At 47.2% G+C, this 20,752-nt stretch overlaps 1 protein-coding gene across 1 annotated transcript; it reads right to left on the bottom strand.

Annotated features, from left to right (window-relative positions):
* Positions 1 to 12,786: 12,786 nt before the first annotated feature.
* On the bottom strand, positions 12,787 to 18,592 carry CD8B (CD8 subunit beta). Its single transcript, XM_075040580.1, has 5 exons — positions 18,547 to 18,592; positions 15,396 to 15,746; positions 13,474 to 13,569; positions 12,945 to 13,034; positions 12,787 to 12,827 (listed from the first exon to the last, which is right to left on the bottom strand). The coding sequence occupies exons 1-5, from the start codon at positions 18,590 to 18,592 to the stop codon at positions 12,787 to 12,789; spliced, it is 624 nt and encodes a 207-aa protein (XP_074896681.1).
* Positions 18,593 to 20,752: the final 2,160 nt, after the last annotated feature.

Raw genomic sequence — 20,752 nt, 5'->3', positions numbered from 1 at the left:
GAGCCCAGAGATTCCTCTCCTGGGTGTAGAGGTGTCCTTGATCTTGGTCCTCGTGGCTCACGGATTGAGCAGGTTTCCATGCAAGGCCACCATTTCCACTGTGACGTTCAGACCCCACATCACCGTTCAGAGGTTTCCTTTTTCTCTTCATACTCTTATTTGCTGAAGTGCTTTGTGACTCACCATTACACGAAAGAAAGATACCATCAGCCCCTGTCGCTTCTGACGCTTGCCCATGGTGCCGGGCAAGGGCGACGTTGGGGAGTCACAGGAGACGGCTTCAGGGGGAGCTATTCCTTTCTGCTGCCTGCAATAAACTGCTAATGAATATCCCCTTTTAAGGCAAGACAAAAGCTTATTGTCAGCCAAGAGATATGTAGCTGCAAGCGGGCTGTCATGCATCTCTTTTCAGCATGGACACACTTCGTTGGCCAGGGGAGGAACCAGGGAAGCGTAGCTCCGATGGAGACGTCTGGGTGCGATCAGATGAAACCACCCCTTTCCTGTGTCCCCATCTCATGTCTCCTAAATAACGAATTAGCTGGGGCAGGGATCATTTTTTTTTTTTCTGGCTTCTGTGTTTAAGGCTCGCTCTATTTCACATAGTAACAAATAAGAACAACTAAAACAGTTGAAATGGCAATTATTTGATTATGAAAAGCACCAGGGGTAAGCAGGACCTCCAGGAAAGGTCCTAATTTAAAATCAACACTTGTGTAAATAATTCAGATCAGTATATGTAAGTTTTATGCCAATGACCTACTCCAAAACTAGGAGGAGTAGGTGGTTAATCTACTTAAGGAATCTCTGACTTTAGGATGCTCTGGTTTGGCAGTTTGCCCTCTAGATGGTATTTTGCAATAGACTTGTCATTGTTAGACTGAGGACCTAAGACAAATCAGTGAAACACTAGCATTAATAACATGTTTTATTAGTTATTTCTGTTGCAGTGCCACAGTTATGATACAACTAAGGAAGAAGAAAAAACTCAGACAACTAGTTACTTCTGCAGAGCATCATATAAGAGATGTCAGGAGACCAGACAGGTTGGTTAGACAGTAGAAGGTAATTTCTTTTTTCTCCCAAACCTACCAATAAATTTCATTTTACTTGTAGCTAAGGTTGCAGGAGTCTGATTGCTGGCGAACTCCAACCTAAGTTGCTTGTGACTGAGGCTTATCTTTATATACTAAGGCCAGCCTAGGTCTGTATTTAATTAATGTCAAACAATTAAACAGAAGGAGACAGGAGCAAGGAGGGAAGAGACAAAATCATGCAGGGAAGAGATGGATTAACAAGGGTCTGCTTTTTTTGAATGGGGCTTGGCAGAAGGTGAGTTTAGGATTAATTTTCTTTGTGCTTACTTACATCCATTTAACAGATGGGAAATGAGAGGGAGCTTAGGGCATCAGAGCTGGAGGAGATGCTGAGTTTCAGATATGATTGATTTCTTATTTTGTGGAAGGATCTCAGTGACTTTTTCATAGCGGTGAGAAACTCTTCAGCTTCTTCGTATCAGTAATATCAGACATCACATGGATGTCTCAGTATTGCGTGACCGGCAGCAGGAGCACGTCCCAGGACACAGGAGTTACGCTGCGATGGTTGGTAGACACAAAAGGAGCGTCAAAATGACCGTGCTCTCTCAGGTCCGTTGTTCTGTTGCCCGTGGTTCCTCCTCGTAGGGCTTCAGAAGGACTTCTCATTGCTGAGCAATGATGCAGCGTTGCCGACGACGAGCAGGTGCTGCTTGATCCCTCCGAGTGATCACTGATGATAAGTCGGGGAGTGACACTGGACCGTGTTTGCTTCAGCGTTGCCGATTCTTCCTGTTGTTAACCTTTGAAGGATCTCTTTCGTAAGGAGGAATGGAAAGTTTTAATGAAGATTTCAAAATTTAGTCGCAAATCACAAACTTTTGTTTCGAACAGAGGAAAAAAAAAATAAATGTTGACACTATAGCATACAGCTTTTCCGGTGTGAAATGAAGCTGTGGTTTATGAGCAGCTTGCTGCCCCCCTTTCCTTTGCAAAGCTGCAGCACTGAAGGGGTTTGTAGAATGTCAAGTGCAACTGTCACGCAGCAGATACTCGCACACTGTCTTTCCACTGTAGCTGCATGTTTCCACTTCAGTGGTCGATATTGTCCTCTCTTCTGGGTACTCTCAGCGTAGACATCACATACCTTAAAATACCATATACAAACCACCAACACTCCTGCGCTTCTCCACTCTCTGTGGTGAAGACCTTTAACCTGATCACTGGGTTGAAAATCTCCATAATGTCCATGCTTGTTGGTACCTCAACTGAGAGTTTGATAAAAGAAGACCTGAACGTGTTTACAAGTTTTCCTTGTGAAGGCTTCCCACACCTCCTCTCTTGATGCTGCAGACCTCATTTGTGCAGACTTTTGGTAAATCAACGATCTATGCCAGCATCTTTTGGGGACTGGTGACAATTTACTCTGCCAGTGCCACAGCTGGAATTAACAGTGGACAGGTTGGTTTTCTGCACCTCCAATCTCCTCAATACCTCAGAGATTCAGTCCAGAACTACAGAAAGACTTCCTATCTTCTAACACTGACTATAGACTTCCCTTAAGAAAAGGAAAATTATCTGTATAGCTCCAGTGTATCATTTTTTAGTCTGAACAGCAGTTCCAGTAGTCTTTAATTGGTGAACTGGGCTCAGTAGCTCACTTCCAATTCCCATAATCGAATTTCTGCTGGGTTTGAGGCACCGTTTGGTAGTTGTCCTCCTGGTTCAGCGCCCCTCCAGGGTCTCATAGCCTTGGTGTTATCCCCACAGCCCTGGGAGCTGACTTCTCCTGTCTCCACCTGTTGTGTCCCAAAATTGGAGTCACTCAGGTTCGTGGATTTCCTTTGTCAGAATTAAGGTGAAACGACACCAGCGGAGTTCAAACAACAATCAACATTTATTCAACCAAGCTAAGCTTGCCCAAGTGCAAGTGAACTTATCAATATGAACCTCACAACATGTCATTAAGCTGCTGTTTGAAAGGAGAAGGGAGGTATAGAAAAAGAAGTGGAAAAGCAACATGAAACTGTGTCAGAAGGAGAGCCCTCCCGTTGAGTCCCGAGGTTCAGAGCAGACCCCTTTGCTTTCTGGACTCCTCAAAGAGGAGCCCGGGGCAGCTGGATCCACTCCTAGTCTCAGACTTTGTCAATGGTTTTATGTCTTAAAGGATGAGGTGTGGAAAAGGGAGAAGGAAAAGAGAGAAAGAGAGAGAGGGAAAGAAAGAGAGAAGAAAAGGGTTTCACCAGTCCTGGGTCCAGAGTTGGTCTAGCCAGTCTAGAGATCCAGTTCTGGAGGGCGCACACTGAGAATTCGTTCTCCCTTCTTTTATAGTATGTTAATTGGTGGTCTCACCACGCGCAGTTCATGTTCCCCGGGGTTCTCTGGAATCGGTCAGTGAGCTTTGGGGAGGTCATTGGGGAGTTGCCTCTCTTTCCCTGCTGGCATGACCACTTAAGATAGAAGCACGGTCCCATCCTCCATGGGACCTCCTCCTCCAGGCGCATACGCTGTGCTCCGTCTCCTGATCACTTAAGATAAAGAATTGTGGCTTTGGAGAAGTGCGGTCCCACCCTCCGTGGGGCCCTCTCCTCCAGCCACATTGTCCTGTTCACAAAACTCCAGATTTTTTACAGAGGCCGTTTTCTCCACCAAAGTTCTTTAACGACTGTTTGAGACATTGGCTATAATTTGTCAGGCCATCACATCATCAATCCAGAGTCTTGTCATGTCTGGTCTGTATAGAAACCTGTGACTTGCTTGAGATTACTTGTTTCATCCATTTTGTGGTCCTATTAATAGCGTTGGCTGGCTTGTACAACTTGTTATTTCTTCCCAATTTGGTATTTACTTGAAAAAACCCCAACCCTCGCTGTAGAATTAGACCTGAAAGACACAACCCAAAGCCACAATATCTTTTTCAAAAGAGGCAGAGGGGAGATGGCCGCATCAAAAAGCAGCAGCTGGTTTAATGCTCTTCCATCATCAACAAAACAAACTAAATTTGGTGTTGACTTTCACTTTTAACAGCCTGATCCCCACCGTTACTGTGAAGAGAAGTGTGTGATTCCTCCCTGTTTGTGAGTGTTGGACTCAGTAGCCATGTAACAATTTAAAACATACTCTGCAAACTTTATTTTTATGCACATTAATTTACATGCATTTATGTATTGTAAATATAGAACTGCAGAAGGATCTTTCAGAGACTGGGCGATACAGGGGCAGGTGAAATTTGGAGTAGGTGAATGTGAAGTGATGCATGCAAGGAAAACCAGTCCTGGCTTTGCTATAAAATAAGGAGCCAAATATTGCCATTCAGGGGTGAAGATTTGAGTTAAGATAGGTACTACCATGGAAACATCAATTCAGTGCCCAGGAGGAAAAGCAAATCAGATGTTAGCAGGTAGGAAGGAAATTGGATATAAAATAGAGAACACAGCTATGTCATCGTATGCTCCAATGGTCCGGTTCGTGGTCAATGCGTTGTATAAATCCTTGAATGCTGTGTGTTGGTCTCACCCCCTCATCTCGAAGAGGGGACTCAAAAAAGAAGTAATAGGGCAAGAAAAGGTTCAGAGAAGGGCAAAATGGAGGATCAGAGGTCTGAGATGGGTTTTGTGTAGGCAGGCTAGGACTCTTTAGCCGGAAAACACGATTTAAGTGGATACACTAAAGTCTCCAGAATTGTGAGTGATTGGGAGGGAGTGGAAAGGGATTGATTATTCGCTGCCTTTTCCAATACAGAAAGTAAGGGGCAGCAGATGAAGCTGACGTTGGTGAGGCTGAAAGCAAATGAAGTTGTCCTTCACCCACGAACGTCCCTGCCAAAGGACACTGAGGATGCAGAGCCTGGACAAATGCTTGGAAGGGAGGTCCACTGTGGGTTACTCAATAGATAGGAACAGGCTCAGGAAGTCTTTTCAGTTAAAAATAGTCTGAATATTAAGGGAAAGTGTCATATATGATTGCCTTGTCCTTGTTATTCCTTAGCCATCTGTTTGTAGCCAGTGTTGGAGACAGAATAGTCATCCAGATGGACCTTTGCTCTGAACCAAATCAGTCATTTTTATATTCTTAACTTTGAGATCTCATTACAATGTGTCATTCTAAGGAAGCCATTTGCTACAAAACTCCACATCCATTTCCTCTGAAACACTATTAATCTCCCAATTATCTCATTCTTTAATGCAGAACACTTAAATCTTCCTTAGCTTTTGGCCCTGCACAAGGACATTTATCCCAAGAACGGATCCCGTGGTTCTCCGTAGCTCTCCCAACATCTCTGTCCTCTGCACCGCAGATACTGAGACAAGAGGGGGGGCCAACTCTTTCATGTGGTTACTGTTGCATAGAGAAAGAAACTGTTTTCTGTGTGTTTACATTCAGGATATAGGAGATACGTACACATGAACTGCCTATGGCTTTCCAACCTGTGTCTCCAGTTGCATGAGCTGGAAGATGAGGGGCTGGAGATGGTTTGAACTTCACGTGGCCTCAGCCCTTCAGGGCAGCAGCATCCAGCCCTGCAGCCCCCGTGTCCGCGTCCCTGTCTGCTCCTGGTGGGACAGGACTTCTCCCACAGCCCTTCGGGATTCTCCCTTGCTCGCTTCGCAGCCGTGAGCGGCACAAGGAAGGGAGAAGGGGCTGTATCACCAGCTTCTCCATGGCATGCCCACCCATAAACGACACCACTGAGGATGCTATGGCCGTCTTTGGTACATCACACCCCTTCATCCCTCCAGCAGGGACCATTGGAGCAATTCCCTGGTTACCCAGCACCTCGAGCAAGACACCTTTGGTCCTTGAGAGAAGGCAGGTGAGTTTTTCCTTTCTCTGTTTTACAGTCCAGGGCACCCTGGATGCCTCCTGGAAGAGGGATAATGTCCAGGAAAGAAGTTTGGTCCTGGCCAGCTAGCTCAGTTTGTGTCCCAGCTTTGGGGAGGCGAGAAGGGACCCAGGTTTGGGACGAGGGGAATTTGCACGGCGGCAGCTGCCTTCCCCCGGCAGCTCCTTGGGGATGGCGGCTTCGGATCTGCGCAGTGGGATGTGACCCACGTTTCTAAGTTATATCAAAATTATCCTGGCTATAGTAGCGATGGGTGATTCAGATTAAAACGAAATGACCTGAGGAAAGGCATATATTTTAGTAATGGCTGTTCCACTGCTTCTCTGACTCATTTCCTCCTGCACCAAGATGACTCGAGACGTATATTTTAATAACAGCAGTGTCGTTTGCAGCTTGTTACTCAGGGCAGGAATATACAATCCCAGCCCACAGGAATACTTTGTCTCGATTTCTTTGAAGACACCGATAGGAAATATCCCACCTTGAATTCTGCATTCAGTGCTGATGTTAAGACGTAATGTTTCGAAGCCCCGTGGCTGGGTCTCGGCACAGCCCAGCACCTCTCCCTGGGGCATCAACCACCCTGTTTACCTCGTGCTAATGCTGGACAGTGATCACACCTTGAGTTTTGCTGAGGAACAGCAGCAGTTCTGCCTGTGGCCCTGCCTGCAAGCCGGGTCCCCAGCAGCCCAGCATCTCCTCCCGCGGCGGTACCCAAAGAGATGTCAGATGTGGTGGGACTCCACCGTGGTTTTTGTCATGGACCATGCTGCAAGGTGGAAAAGCAGCTCCTCCGAGGATGCCCTGCCCGTCCCAGGAGCCAGCTGCCCAAAACCTTGATTTTTGGCTGCATTTCGTGTTGCCTGCACAGCCCTACAGCCCCGGCTCTCCACGCCAGGAGGGAGCAACAGGAAACGCGGTGGGCGAGATTCTGCCTGTAGGTCTGGGGACGGAGATATCTCTTAAGCCACAGCCCACCTCCCTGCCCAGCCTCGCAGGGAGGGAGCTTGGTGACACCCCGTATTTTGGTGCCTAACCTCCCGGCTAGATGTTTTAACCACAAGGCGAGAAGAAGAGCAGAAAAAGAAACGCGGCTTGCCCCTCGGGCAGGGTAAGGCTCGCTCCGTCGTGCTCGCAGGGTGGAGGAAGGTGTGGGGTGGGTACGCGGGGCCGACCCCAACGGGTGGTTGGCACCGGCTTGTGGGCTCGTCGCTTCGCTTGGGAGGCATCCATCGCTTTCACGCAGAGAAATTGGGGTGGTTTTTTTTGGCGGTTGCCCGGCAAAGCTCAAGGCCTCGAAAAACTCGGCGTTGCAAAACTTTGCCTGCAGGCGCGCACCGTTTCTGCAGGATCGGGTGTTCTGCTGCGTGATGCGGGGGGTCAGTCCGGTTTGGGCAAGGCGAAAGGTAACCCTTACTCGTTGCCCGACCCCAAAAAAGTCAAGGAGATAAGCTCATGGGTGCCTGCATCGGCTCGGCTGCCTGACCCCTCCAAGGAGCTTTTTGGAGAGGGTGGAGAGGGCTTTGCCATTTGAGGAGGTTTCCTTTTCATGTTGACTGCCAACTGCTTTCCATAAGTGACTCGTCTTAGGGTTTTTTGGGTTTTTTATGTTAAATAAACTCAGTAAGTTGGTTGTGTGAGATCCTCATTGCAACAGCACATACATACCTTGTAGCTGGCAAAGAAAAAATTCTGTTGATGCCATCATTGGGATTTTTCGGAGTGTTTCACATCTGGTTTTAATCTATTAACTAGATCAGAAAGTGCAAGTAGTAATAATGATATTCCCCAGCTTAGAAGTGTGAGGCAGTCCCCCTTCATACACTTGTATATCTTAAAGGCTAAATGAGAAGTTGAACTTCAGCAGAAAAAAATGAAAGGCTGGGGAGGAACATTATACCTCCTGTCCCGCTGCAAATATTTAAAGCACAAGGAGAGTTTTGTTTCATGTGAAAGCACCACTGGTGTATAAACTCAAAGTAATCTTTCCCATCACAAGGTGGTAGAGAAGCAAAATACACAGCTTGTACAGATTTATTTTTAACTTGGTCTGATATGTGCTCCAGTTAAATGAATGCTGGAATAACAAATATTTGTATACAATTCCACAGAAGCTGCAGAGCTCACCCTGAGTGCACGTAATATAGATATATTGATATACACAAATATTTGTTATTTCAGCAAGTAATTTAATAAGCAGAAATAATATTAAATAAAAATTGTAATAATGTTAAAGAAACCATTTCTGCTTTATACAAACCAGATATTTAATATATTACTATTTGTAGTTTATTGAATGAAATGTGATGAAGTCCAGGGAAATATAGGTAAGAAGTACTTATGCTGCCTGAAGGTAGTTTTTTGTTCCCCAGTGTTTTTTTTTTTAATAGCTATCTGTCAATCTATATAACTGTCAATCTATATAATAACACATATATAGCTATTTAGATATTATATATAATATATAACACATAATATATAAAATAATATCTGTAATATGGTTATATATAATATATTCAAATGTAATATATAATAGATAACTATATTGAATATATGACATATATTTAACTGTAATAATAAGTTATAATATAACTATATATAATAATACATAGTTAGAAAATTGTCAATATAAATAACTGTAAATATATATGATACAATCTTTCTATATTTAAGGTTCCTGTAAATTGTTTGAGATATGAAATAGCAGGGTAGCCAGGTGAGGTGGTGTGTGCGGTGGGTGGAGGAGGGCTTTTGATCGTTGGATGCTTCTTAAAGACAGGGAAGAGAATTGCCCATGCCCTTTCTCAGGCGCGTGTGTAGGGCTGTGTCTGTGCATTAACAGGGTTCAGGAGAAGCAGGTAAAAACTGGGATGGTTTTTTTGTAGCTTCTGGGACATATCTGGTTTTATACAGTGGCAGAAAAAGACATTTTGAAATTCCCATTTAACAGGTCTTATCTGGATGCTTAGAAGTCCTGCTGTGAATCCATTTTTCATGCCAGGAGGATATATTTAATGAGCCGCTACCGTGCACGGTGCCGTTCTGGCCAAGGCTAAATGGGAAGGAATTTAAACAGCACTCATGGATATATATATCTCCTTTCCCTTTGCACGGATTTCAAGTTTAATCATTTAATAGAGATGTTACTCATCCTTTCTCTGTTAGCGTGCCCAACTCAGCTGTGTTTATGACTCTGCAAAATTATTTTTTTATATATTTAAAAGCTTTAAAATCAGATATAACTTCTGCTCTCGTGTCACTAGCTTGTTTTCAATTGAATGTTTTCAGCTGCACCTGATTTGATTTACTTGTTTGTGTTATAAAAACACAGACTATCCACATAAAAATGACTGGGCAGGTTAAAAGAATAAAGAAGAACTGAGCAGTGTCAATATTAGATCAGCAACTGAGATATTCTGGAAAGACTGACAATTTTTTTTTTAATCCATTTACAGAAGTTTTACAAAAACATGAAGACTATTTACTGCAATGCCTGAAATACCTGCATTTCTGTTCTGCTTCCTGTCCTTTGAATATTTTAATGCTTTCAGGATACGCATGCACTGTTTGTTGAAAGAATAACTGTAGTATTTTTAAGAATACAGAATATATATTCTATATATAGAATATAGAGACAATATAAATGTAGACCATAAAATAATAAAATAATAATAATAACAACAGATTATTGCAACATGTAATTTTTGACCTCTGTTACAATTCCTTGCCCGATGATTCGCAGTGGTGGGCACACCATAGGTAACGCTTTGTGCTTAAACCCATAGATCTGCAAAAACCTCCTTGTCCTATTCAAAAGCCTTTTGTCTTTGTCCAGTTTCTGCGGTGTCTCCTTTTGTCATTTAAGATGACATCATTTGTTTACTGCTGACGTGAGGGTTTGGGGTTATATATAAAATCCCATTATTTTCCTTTCTAGGTATGGATGTTCCTTGCTGTGGGGAGGAGGGTGACAGTGGGAGACAGGAGAAGGCTGGTCCATCCTCGGAAGGAAAAGAGGAATAAATGAGGGACTCTCGTTTGCCAGGACATTGTGGCTGGGGTGACGCCGTTACCTGTTTCTCTCCCTCCGTGGATCCGGGCACCATGCCATTAGCAGAGAGATGCACAGAAATATTTTCCCATTAGTTTTCATGGTGGAAGCTTCCCTTTTCCCCCACGTGCCGTAACACAGCATCCCTGACCCTTGGTATCGTCATTGTGCTCTCAGCACAGTGACGAGGTAGCAAAGAAGACCAAAGAAGTTGCAGATATCAGGGGACTGGGCTAATTTTCTCAGACATAAAAGCATCTTTTTATTAGTGTTTCTGTTTCTTTCTTATATATGCTCCGGGAAAAAAGTCTATGAAATGGGAGGAGATTTTTTCCCACCGGCTCTCACAGTTGTGAAACCTGCTGCTAAAATGTCTCTGAGGTTTACTGTCTTAAAACACCCTACTGATAATTACAGGATTTACTGCAATTTTTTTTCATTGTTTCCATTGGCGAACTGCCCAAACCTGTGTTTCAACAGGACAGGTACATCCTTGAGCGTTGTTGTCCTCTCCTGTTTTCACTGCACACAGATGATGTGGAGTTTGGTTTTCTTTCATTTTTTTATTTTTTCAAATGACAAAGGAACAACGAAGCCGAATTGGGGAATTCAGACATTGAGCAAATTCTTTGCTGCCTCTTACAGTTATTCCCAGGGGTGGGCAGAGAGCCGAGGGGTAAATCCCCATCCTTTGAACGAGTGTTACTGGAATTGGGATAATCCAGTGGCTGAAGTCTATCAAGGTATCCCGTTTGAGAGGAGGATTGGGATGTCGCAGCCTGCCTTTCGCTGCCCAGACCTGGCGCGGGCTGCTTGGCCGTGGGAGGCCAGATCCTGTGCTGGCTGAGAGGTGAAGCAGGGATGGACATTAAGGTCAGGATGCCTCAAGCGTGGGAAACCGAGCTGGGATTTCAAAAGCAGCTGCAGGCAGAGGGAAAAAACCCTGGTTTTGAAAGAATAAACCTTTGGCCATGGGAAGTTTCAAAGGGGTTTCCTGATAGCTGTCCTGTAAAAATACATATAATAAAAATAACCTGCTCCTGGGGTGAAGATCTGCACACCGAGTCCTTGCAGGATAGAAAAATGGTGGGTTTAGTTCATTTGAGCTTTCACAGAGGCTAAAATATGCTGCTGGTATGATGTGTTGGAGGCAGGGATGCTTGGGGACCACCCCTGCAGCATTCCTGGTGGGATGGGGTCTGGGATAGCCCGAGTGCCTGTGTGAGCATCACAGCCCAGGACCACCAGCTCGGCGTGCACCACTGCTGGCTTTATTACTGAGTCATTTAGGGGAAACATCCATCTCAAGGAGCGCCCGTGGCCGGCTTTCCGACCAAGCCCTCTAGAAAAATTTATATTAAAGTGGAGAGCGGCAGCTCCCTGCGGCTGGGAGGGGAGGGGGGGTAAGGCCAGAGGGATGCTGCTGTGCGGCTGCGATGCTTTACACCCGCACGAGCTCTTCCCACGCCTGCGTTTGCCCGGGATCTCGGGACTTGGGAGCCACGCGAGTCCTCAGCTTGTGGGCAGCTGTAAGGACACACGCGATGTGCAGCACAGGAGATCCCCGCTGCTTCCCCAGCAGTAAAAATAGCTGGGGGAAGGAGGTATCTGGGCCACCTTCCCCTTGCACTCACTGCAGGTGATACAGCCTTCCCCTGGTGCCCATGTTGGAGCAGAGACGTGGGGATGGGGATGCATCCGAGAGCGAGCATCCACTGCCTGCGCTCAGCAAGATGCCGAATTTCCAGCCCCGGGGCAGCGGCTGAGCCTCGTTAACATCCCTGGGGAGACCTGCCCTGCTCCTGGCATGGCGCGGGGCTCAGCACCCACGGGTGTCACTCAGGGCCAGCACACGCAGGCACGGCTCTGGGCTCAGCACCCGTGGGCATCGCTCGGAGCTCAGCACCCTCAGGTGTCAATCAGGGCCGGTGCATCACTCGGGGCTCAGCACGCTCAGGGTTCAGCACACGTGAGCGTCGCTTAAGGGCTCAGCACCCATGGGCATCGCTCGGGGCAATTCTCGCCAGCTGTGCCGCGCTGCCGGGCTCAGCGCCAGCCCCCCGCCGCCGTTCTTTGCTCGCCGGAGCGGTGCTGGCCTTCAGGCTGAGCCAGGTGTTTGGCCTTGGGTACATCGCTTTGTCTGGCTTTCCTCTCCCACTCTTGGCTGTTTGCAATCTCCTGCTATCTGTCTCCCGGGAGAAGATGCCCTCCCAGACCTGCTATCCGCAGAGCTGTTTTTCTGCTTTAACTCTTGCTTGGGCAGAGGCCGCGGCTCCTTGCTCGCCACGCAGCCATGTCCCGCACCGAGCGCAGCCACAAGACACCAGCCTGCAGAGCAAAACGCTCACTATTTCTAACAAACATGCTTGTACAGAGCCTTTACAAGCTGCCCCTGCTGTCTGCCGGTTGGTCTCGAAGTGTTTGTTAGCAAAGTCTGATCAACCAGCGTTAGCAGGAGCAAACGAAAAGCACCCGTGAGCTGTGCCATGGGTGAACAGAGAGGAGAGACAAGAAGATCCCAGAGCATCTTTCCAGCCCATCTGAATTCCTTTGGTACACCAGCCCCGGTGCCCCTGGTGCAGAGCCAGCCGTGGTGTTTGCCCTGCTCAGCACCCTTTGAGAAATGCTCAGCACGCTGCAGAATCTGGCCCGGTCCTTTTGCCAGCCATTGGATCAAGGAAAAAATATTAAAGTCATGGTCTGTCGCAGGAAAGAAATGTCTGTCTTGCAGTGCAAGCCCACGTCTATCCCGTGCAATGTCCTTCCCAGGTCACATCCAGGCAGGGCTCAGCATCGTGCAGGGGAGGGTCCGTAGCTTCTCCCTGCCTGCTCGAGACGGGGGGAGCCAGCGGGATTTACTGCCTGTGGACGCGAAGCCACAGCCTCCTCCGCAGACCTGGGGAGAGATGGTGTCCGTCAGCCCCAGGACCTCCTCCTAGGTCCCCATCCTGCTCCCGGGCTGTCCCGGGGCCTGACCCCCCTCATGGTCCCCCGGGGCTGGCAGCATGCTTACGGTGGAGGCGGTGGGCAGTGGGGACCAGGCTCAGCAGGAGGACCAGGACGCTGGTGGCCAGGGGGACCCAGACCAGGGGGCTGCAGGCACCTGGAAAGCAGGAGGAGACACGGTGTGGATGCTCAGCACCCAGCATCATCCTGCCCTGGCAGCTTTAGGGGATGGAGCGTGGGGTGGGAAAGGGAGAAAAGCAAGGCAGGTCCTTAGAGGAAGGGTGGAGGACATGACCATCGCTCTGGGGTATCCCTTGGAGGATGCTTTACACCTGAAGGCATTGCAGGGAACGTAGCTATGAGTCACAATACCCTAAACTGAAATATATTCTGGCCCCTAAACCCTTGTATATCCCAGGGAACCACTCCTAAAGGCAGAGGTCAGCTCCATCCAGAGCATTGGCTCTAGGTGGACCCGGATTCCCACCCTGCAGGGTCACGTTGTGGTTGCCCCCACCCCAGGACAAACTCCAGCTGAACCCTGGGGACCCCAAAAACTCTTCAAACCCCTTTTGCAAGCCCACCCAGTGCCGTACCTTTCTTGTCAGCACCTTTGCTTTTGGTTACGCACCGCACGGGCTTTTTGGAGAGCGGTGCCTGAGTGGTCTTCAGAGGCAGAGGCAGAACATCAACTGGTGGATAGAGAGAAGAGGATGGTCAACATGGCACCGAGTGCAGTGGAGATCTCAAACAGCAGGCACGAAGGGCTGGAAATTTTGGCTTTTAAAATGAGCCCCATCCAGCGACCCCTCAAAGGGCTGGGTTGTCCGGAGGGCTGGGAGCTTGACCTGATCCTCTCCGTGGCCACAGAAGTTGCCAACAGCTTGTAAAAGCATTAATAAAGCAATGTACTAGGCAAACAAGGGCAGAAGGCTAAGGCAGAGAAAAAGGAAACTTCTTTGAGCTACATTTACTGCTAGGCACCATCTCGTCAGTGTTGCACAAAATCACAGGTAGCAGGAGATTTCAGTAGCACCGCGAGGTTTTAAAGGATCCCTGGATCTTTTCCATATTCAGATTGCTCTAATCTTTGCTCAAAATTGGATTTTTTTTTTTTTCTGATAAAATAAGGGCAGGATTTATTATGGTGTATCTAAATTACAATGGAGCACATACATCTCTGTAAAGTTGGTCAGGAAAATATCCCACTATTGTCATCAAATAGCTGTACACCTGACTGCTCGAACTCCACTTATTCAAAACTTTGGGTGATTGAAAACTATTTTTTTTCTGCTTCTATCCGGGACTGAAATTCCTACGGAAACCACCGTTCTTTTGCATGGAAAGATGAGACATCAGGTGACTGGGATTTATCTGGACAACTTCTCCCTTACTTTATAATAAACTTAAAGAAAAGGAACTTAAAAGACAATTTGTTTTATCATGTGTACTAAATGAAAAAAAAAAATACCCAGCAAGGCCTGAGTAATCTCAAAACACCTGTTGGTGTTTAGTTTTAAATTGGACTGTCCTTGATCATGCTGAATTTCAACCCTGTTTTTCATCCTTTGCTTTGCACATAGATATGTGCCCAGTTGATAAAAACCAGTTCTCATTTATCTCAAACCAGCTTTTCTTTGAGCCAGCAAGAAATCAAAAGGAATTTCTCAGCCAGCTCAAGGTGAAGGGCTTATTTGTGGAAAAAAAAACCCCAACCCAAAACCACAAAGGTTGGGACACAGGAGATGCTTTAGAGCCAGCAGCCATAGCTGCATCTTGGTTAAATAAGTTATTTGTTTCCCTAAAAGTCTGCAAAAGAAGAGCTGAATCCTACTTCAAATGCATTGGTTTTTCTCTACCACCTCCTGCTTGGTGGTCAAGGGGAAAATGCTGCTGTCTGACCCAGGGTCTGTAAAGCATCATTCCCCCAATGCCACCCACAGATCGCTCTGATTTCTGGCTGGAGCTCCCCGGTGATGGTCAGTTGTGAGCTTTGAGGAATAAACCCCAATTCAATCCTTTATTTGAAGGACAGGCCTGAAACCTGCAGTCAGATCCACCCCAGCGATGCGAGGGGTGATGTCCTCTGGCCTTGATGCTGCTCTTGCTACTTGGAGGAAAGGTAAGGAAAAACCGGGAGCTGAGCAGGGCACACATCCAGCCTCTCATCCAAAGTACTACAGGGGATGAGGAAAATGCAGGGCATGGCAATACTGGGGGCTGAGCATCTTCCCATGGCAATCCTAAGATGCTAGGACCAACGTGGTGCTCAAGGCATGACCACAGCAGAGCAAATGCTGGTGGCAAAAGGACTGTCACATGCAGCTGACCTAAAATGTAGCTATTTTCTGTATTTTCTGCCTTATTTGGTCTCATAGGTCTCTTCGGAAAAACCCCAGAGCCCTAACCTTGCACCTCAAAATTGCAAAGGGTCTACCAACATGCATCACCCCTCACCCTGGGCACCTCATCACAGCCTGCCGGTGGCACATTTTGGAGCCCGGGGGGAGATGCTTACCCACACTGAGCTGCGTCCCGCTGCCCAGGAGGAGCTGGGAGGACTGGGAGATGGAGCAGTAATAGGTGCCGTTGTCCGAGGCATGGAGCTTACTGATGTGCAGGCTGTAAGAGCTGCGGGAACTTGCCCCAGGGACACTAAACTTGGCCTCACTGATGTTTGCGCCGTATATGGCTTTGCCAAATGGGTTGGAAAATACCAAGAACTCGAAATTTTGCTTCTCCTGGCTCCAGCGGTACCAGTACACCCCAGCATGCTCTGTCTTCAGCTCACAGAGGATTTCTGTTTTATTGTTAGTTTGGGCTAAAATATGGCGTGGAGTCTTGGATAAAAGTAGATTTGTAGAGAAACCTAAGAAAAAGACATAAGTACAGAGTTATTATTTTCTTTTCATTGATGTTCTTCCATGCTAAGTACAGATTTTCTTTGTGGACTTAATAAGGTCAAGTAGTCACAAAGCAGGGGATCATACAAACAAGAAACGGGAGCATCTTTATCAGGAACCTCATCCCATAGTCCCTCAGAGGCCTTTTTGGGTTGCCCAGCTATTTTTTGGTCAAGCCTAGTTATACAGGTAGATTTTTGCCCCATAAACACTCATCTAGGGAGGAGGCTCAGTGGCAGGGAGAGAGATGGAGGGATGATTTTGACGGTGTCCCCGGGGCTGTATGCCCAGGGAAGGGCATCCCCACCTGCTCCTGCAGATGACCCTCTCCCATCCTCCCTTTTCTCTCTCATTTTTCAGAGAGGCTTTACCTCTCTTTCAACAGATTTTTTTTGGAGCCTCTAAACTTATTTGCCAGATTTTTGTTCTAACAGAAGCAACACTGACAAACTTCAGATGGCATCTCAGATACAGAAAAAGACCAAAAAACATGCAAAACATCTCAAAATAAGCCAGTTTGATATTAGTTTTCAGACGACATTAGTTTTGTATAAATTTTGAGACCTGGGAAGGAAAGGGAGTGAGGCGCAGCGGTGGGGTTGAAAGCTTCGGTTTGGCATCGCATGGCTGTGTTTGGGCGTTGGAGCTTTTGTAGAAATTATCTATCTGAATTGTGTTTGGCCCAGGCAGATGTGAGCGGTGTCTGTGAGCGAGGATGTGTCCTTGTGAAAAGAATAACAGGTGACTCGTGATCCTTTCTGTTCGGCAAACAGTCCTACAAAGCTGCAGATAACCTGAGACCGAGTGAAAAACGGCCCTGTGGAGATAAGGATGCTCTCGCTTCCCCCGTCTCTTTCCCAGGCGTGTTTTAAAGCTGTGCGAAAAGCTCAACGAAACACTTTTTTTGGCTTTTCAAACCTTAAAATGTCCCTATTCCTTCAAAATCCCAAAGCTGCTTACCGAAGTTGTTGCAAACAGCCTCGTGCAGCCCTGCAAAGCCAGTGGTGCGGGAACGGGTTTGCATGACCACAAAAACACCTGAAGCCATCCTTGTTGGCCCATGGCCCTGATGTCCCCCATGTCCCTGCTGGGGACAGGCAGAGGAGAGGGCTCTGGTGACTGACACAGGTCCAGAGCCTTCCTCTGTCCCCGCACCGATGACCCCATCGGCTGCCGACACGCTGCAGAGACGAGCAGGCTTCAGCCCTAATATTGCAATGCCGAAATTCAGGCATTGGCACAGCGGCCGGGGCTTTTCACCACATCCTCTGGTGCTGTGACAATATAAATGCCTCCTTTGTTATTAAAATACGTATTTTCAGGTTTTGGAGTGCAATTCTCTCAAACTTCGCTCTGGCAAACACCTGTGTGGGTTTTTTTTAGGGGATGAACGTGTGTGGCCATGGGCATCGTGGCTTCAGGGTCTCCTTGGCTGCCCTGAGGTCTGGCTCCGCTGGGCATGGGAAACTTAATCCCCCAAGCAAAACCTTTTCCTCGAGCTGTCGGAGAGATTATTAGATGAATCAGAATGGATGAGAAGGGATCCTGGGAAATGCTCAGCTCAGCTCTGAGCCAGTGGTCAAGCTCCAGTGGGGTGAGCTGGGATGGAGCCAGAGCAGAAAAATCTCATCCTCTACCACCCCTTCCTCCCCCAAAACCTCCCTGTTCCCTTCCCCAGTGTATATTCTCACAGAGGAACATGGAGAATCAGGGTCGGATGGGTTTGTTTCCACGTGCTTGCCAGACCAGCCTGCAGCAGCTCAAAAACGGTCCCTTTCCCTTTTGCACGTGCAGAGCAAACTCTAAATTATTGGAGTTTTCTCAGCGGGGACTCCTCCGTATAGATCTATAGGATAGTACTACCTGTATAGAGGTGTCGATAAAGTGCCTTGGGCTGTTTGCTGCCAGATAGGCCATGTTATGCCATGGCTGGATGACCATCACAGGACACGAACAAACCACCCTGCAGTCCTGGCAGCCTCTAGTGAGGATGCTGAGCAGTTGTGGACCCGCTTTGGGCATCGTCCCAGGGGACCAACTTGAGCTGCCACCCTAATATATACATTTAATGGGTGTTTCAAGCTCTCAACTTTTTCCACCTAAGAACCGATGGCACAATTTGTCCTGTAAAGTGTAATTCTATCACTTTGCCATGACATCAACTGTATATATTCAGTCGAGACCTCCTGCAACCTGTCTGCAATAAGTAGAAGGCAGCATGGTTTTATAACACACTGATTCCAGCTGTGGCCCTTGGGAAATATTCGGTCCTTGGATAGATTTAGAAGAAAATTTGATGGGATGTTTACTGTCTTCATGTTACACAGGTAGCGTAGAGAGGTGCTACTTTAACTTCTCCATCAGCAGCTTTCCACAGTCCATCTGCACTAAAAGAGTGCAGTAAAAACAAACTCTGCAGTGTCTATACCATTATAAATTGCACTATGAATAGAATAGAATAGAATAGAATAGAATAGAATAGAATAGAATAGACTATTTCAGTTGGAAGGGACCTACAATGATCATCTAGTCCAACTGCCTGACCACTTCAGGGCTGACCAAAAGCTAAAGCACGGTATTGATGGCATTGTCCAAAATTATGGGTTGAAAGGTAGTAATATCCTGTAGCTTTATACTATGCCTGTATATTTAAACTTCCATCATCCAGACACGGCGCAACGAAGCCCACGTGCCGGAGTGGGCTGGAGAAGAGGCTCCAGCGTGATTTTAGGTGCCCTCAACCCTTAAGAGACGTGTCCCTCTTACCTGGGATCTGCAGGCAGATGCAGAGATGGAGCCACAGCCGGGCCATGGCGGTGGAGCCAACAACGGAGGGGTTTTGTGCCAGTTCCCCCTTTCCACACACAGTCACCTCTTGGTTGTGGGGCTAGCTTCAACCCCAGGAGGTTCTCATCCTTCTTGGTACAGAAGTCTCGCCGATGGTTGCCAAAAAGCGTCTGCCGCGGCAGCGCCCGGAGCCTCAGCCCAGCAGCTGCTTCTGTGCTGAGCGCCCGAACCAGGTGTGCGCCAGGGCGGCAGCCCCACGCGCTGCACGAGATCCCCTGAAATCCCCTTTAGGAAGAAAAAAAAATGAAAGCTCATTGATTTTTAATTATGATTTCTTCATATTTCATCACCTAGCTTTTATCCTCCTCCTTTTAATCTAGTCCCGTGCAATTAAAAAATGACAAATGGAGGAGCTTGGCATTAAAAATAAAAGCAGGAAAGGATGAATTTTGGCTGGTTTCTCCTCTGCTGAAATAAAAATGCATTCAAAATAAGGAAAAGATGCAATGTGAGCCGTGGGGTTGTTTTCTTCAGCAGAATCTTTAGCAGGAGGTGTTTTTCTCCAGGCCTGGAAAATGCTGAACGCCAAACTAGCTCTCCATAAAGCAAAGGTGTGAGGCATCACAGAAAACTTTGAAGCCAAGAGCAAGAAACCTCAAACAAATTTAGTGGCTGAAAAACCACAAAAATAAGGAAATTCTGGTGGGGCTCCCCACCTTGCAGCGGGCGCTGCTTTGGTAGCTGTGACAGTGCCTGGCTCATATGCAGAAATATTTAAATGATAGACAAAATATCAGAGTGGCTTTGAAATGTCTTTGGGAGGAAGAGGTTTGAAGGACTCAGGGTTTAGGATTGAAAGAGTGAAATACGTGATGTGAAATTACAGGGGTGAACTGATGTCAGCAGCCTTCAGTATTTCCATGTTTGGAAAAAAAAATTTACATTATTTATTATTTTTATTTATTCACTGCCCCCTTGACTGCCAAATGGGGTTTGGTTTTCTTTCATGCCCTGCTTGTGCAGATGCTCATGGTCCTTACAAAGTCTCAGCATCTCCCTGGGGCTGGCTCCCTGGTGGGGGGGGGTTCCTCGGGGGGGTCTCACGTGGGGGCACTGAGAAACCTCCCCTGGGGTTTGAGTTGGCGGATGAATCGGAAAAACTATTTTGCATCTCATGCAGTGCAATTTTTTGGTCCATTTTGCACCAGATTTTTCCATGCTGCTGTAACACATCCCCTCCGCATTTCTGTTTAAAATAATTTCCTGCTCAAAGCAGGTTGCTAACCACTAAAAGCCTTGTGACGAAGGGCTCCGCTGCTGAAATTTAGGGTCGGCTGAATCGCTCCTTAACTCTTTGCTGGCAGGAGAAAGTAATTTCAGTGCTTTCAAATGCATTTCAGTGCTTTCAAGAGCTCGTTTTCAGAGCTGAGCCCCCGGCTTCTCCCCTCCTTACCTCCTGCTTGCCTTTCCCCTCGCTCCCACATTGGGACCTCTCCAGAACTGGGTGTAGGCACCTCTTTTTTGGGGGAGGAGGGGAGTGGGTTTGCTTAATATGAGAAATGCCACTGCAAGAATTTTCCCTTTATCCCCGCGGTGAAGTCGGTGAGCTGAGCTCGATGTCCCTGAGTGCTGCAACGGCTGCATCCCCCTTTTCTCACTGCTGCTGTCACCTGGAGCATCTTCTGGCCTCCTGGCCAAGACCAAAGTGCTCCCAGAGGTGGCTTGTGTCACCATTGCAACCTTGGACACAGGGTAGGGTACACTGGGTGACACTGGGTTGTCTAAGCAGGTATTTTGGCTTGGGAGGATTCCCCAGGCCACTATCGCAGCTTTAGGGATGCTTGCCTGCAGTGCTTTTACCTATAGGGTGTCTCCTATGGAAAGAAAAAGGAATATTTGCAGTGTAAAAGCATAGCGTGTGTGCTGGAAGAGGGATTCATTTTCAAATTTTTTTTTTAAGCTGCTGTTTATATGCCGTTGAGCTATTTACTGGCAGCCAAGCTGTTCTCAGGACTGGATGGTGCTCCTACAAGAAAACATTTTGGAGATGGAACGCCTTTGTCTGGCAGCATATCGCCGACAAAAATAAAAGCACTGTGGGAATGTGCAGGCGAGCAGGTGCTGTTTATAACAGCCCCACATTGTTTGGGGCTGCTGTTCTGGGAAGAAAATAGGGGAGGAAAAA

This window comes from Buteo buteo, chromosome 1, assembly GCF_964188355.1.
Source record: "Buteo buteo chromosome 1, bButBut1.hap1.1, whole genome shotgun sequence".
In the NCBI taxonomy this organism is placed as follows: Eukaryota; Metazoa; Chordata; class Aves; order Accipitriformes; family Accipitridae; genus Buteo; species Buteo buteo.
Note: the sequence above shows the minus strand (reverse complement) of the source record. Positions and strands in the feature narration are given on the sequence as shown.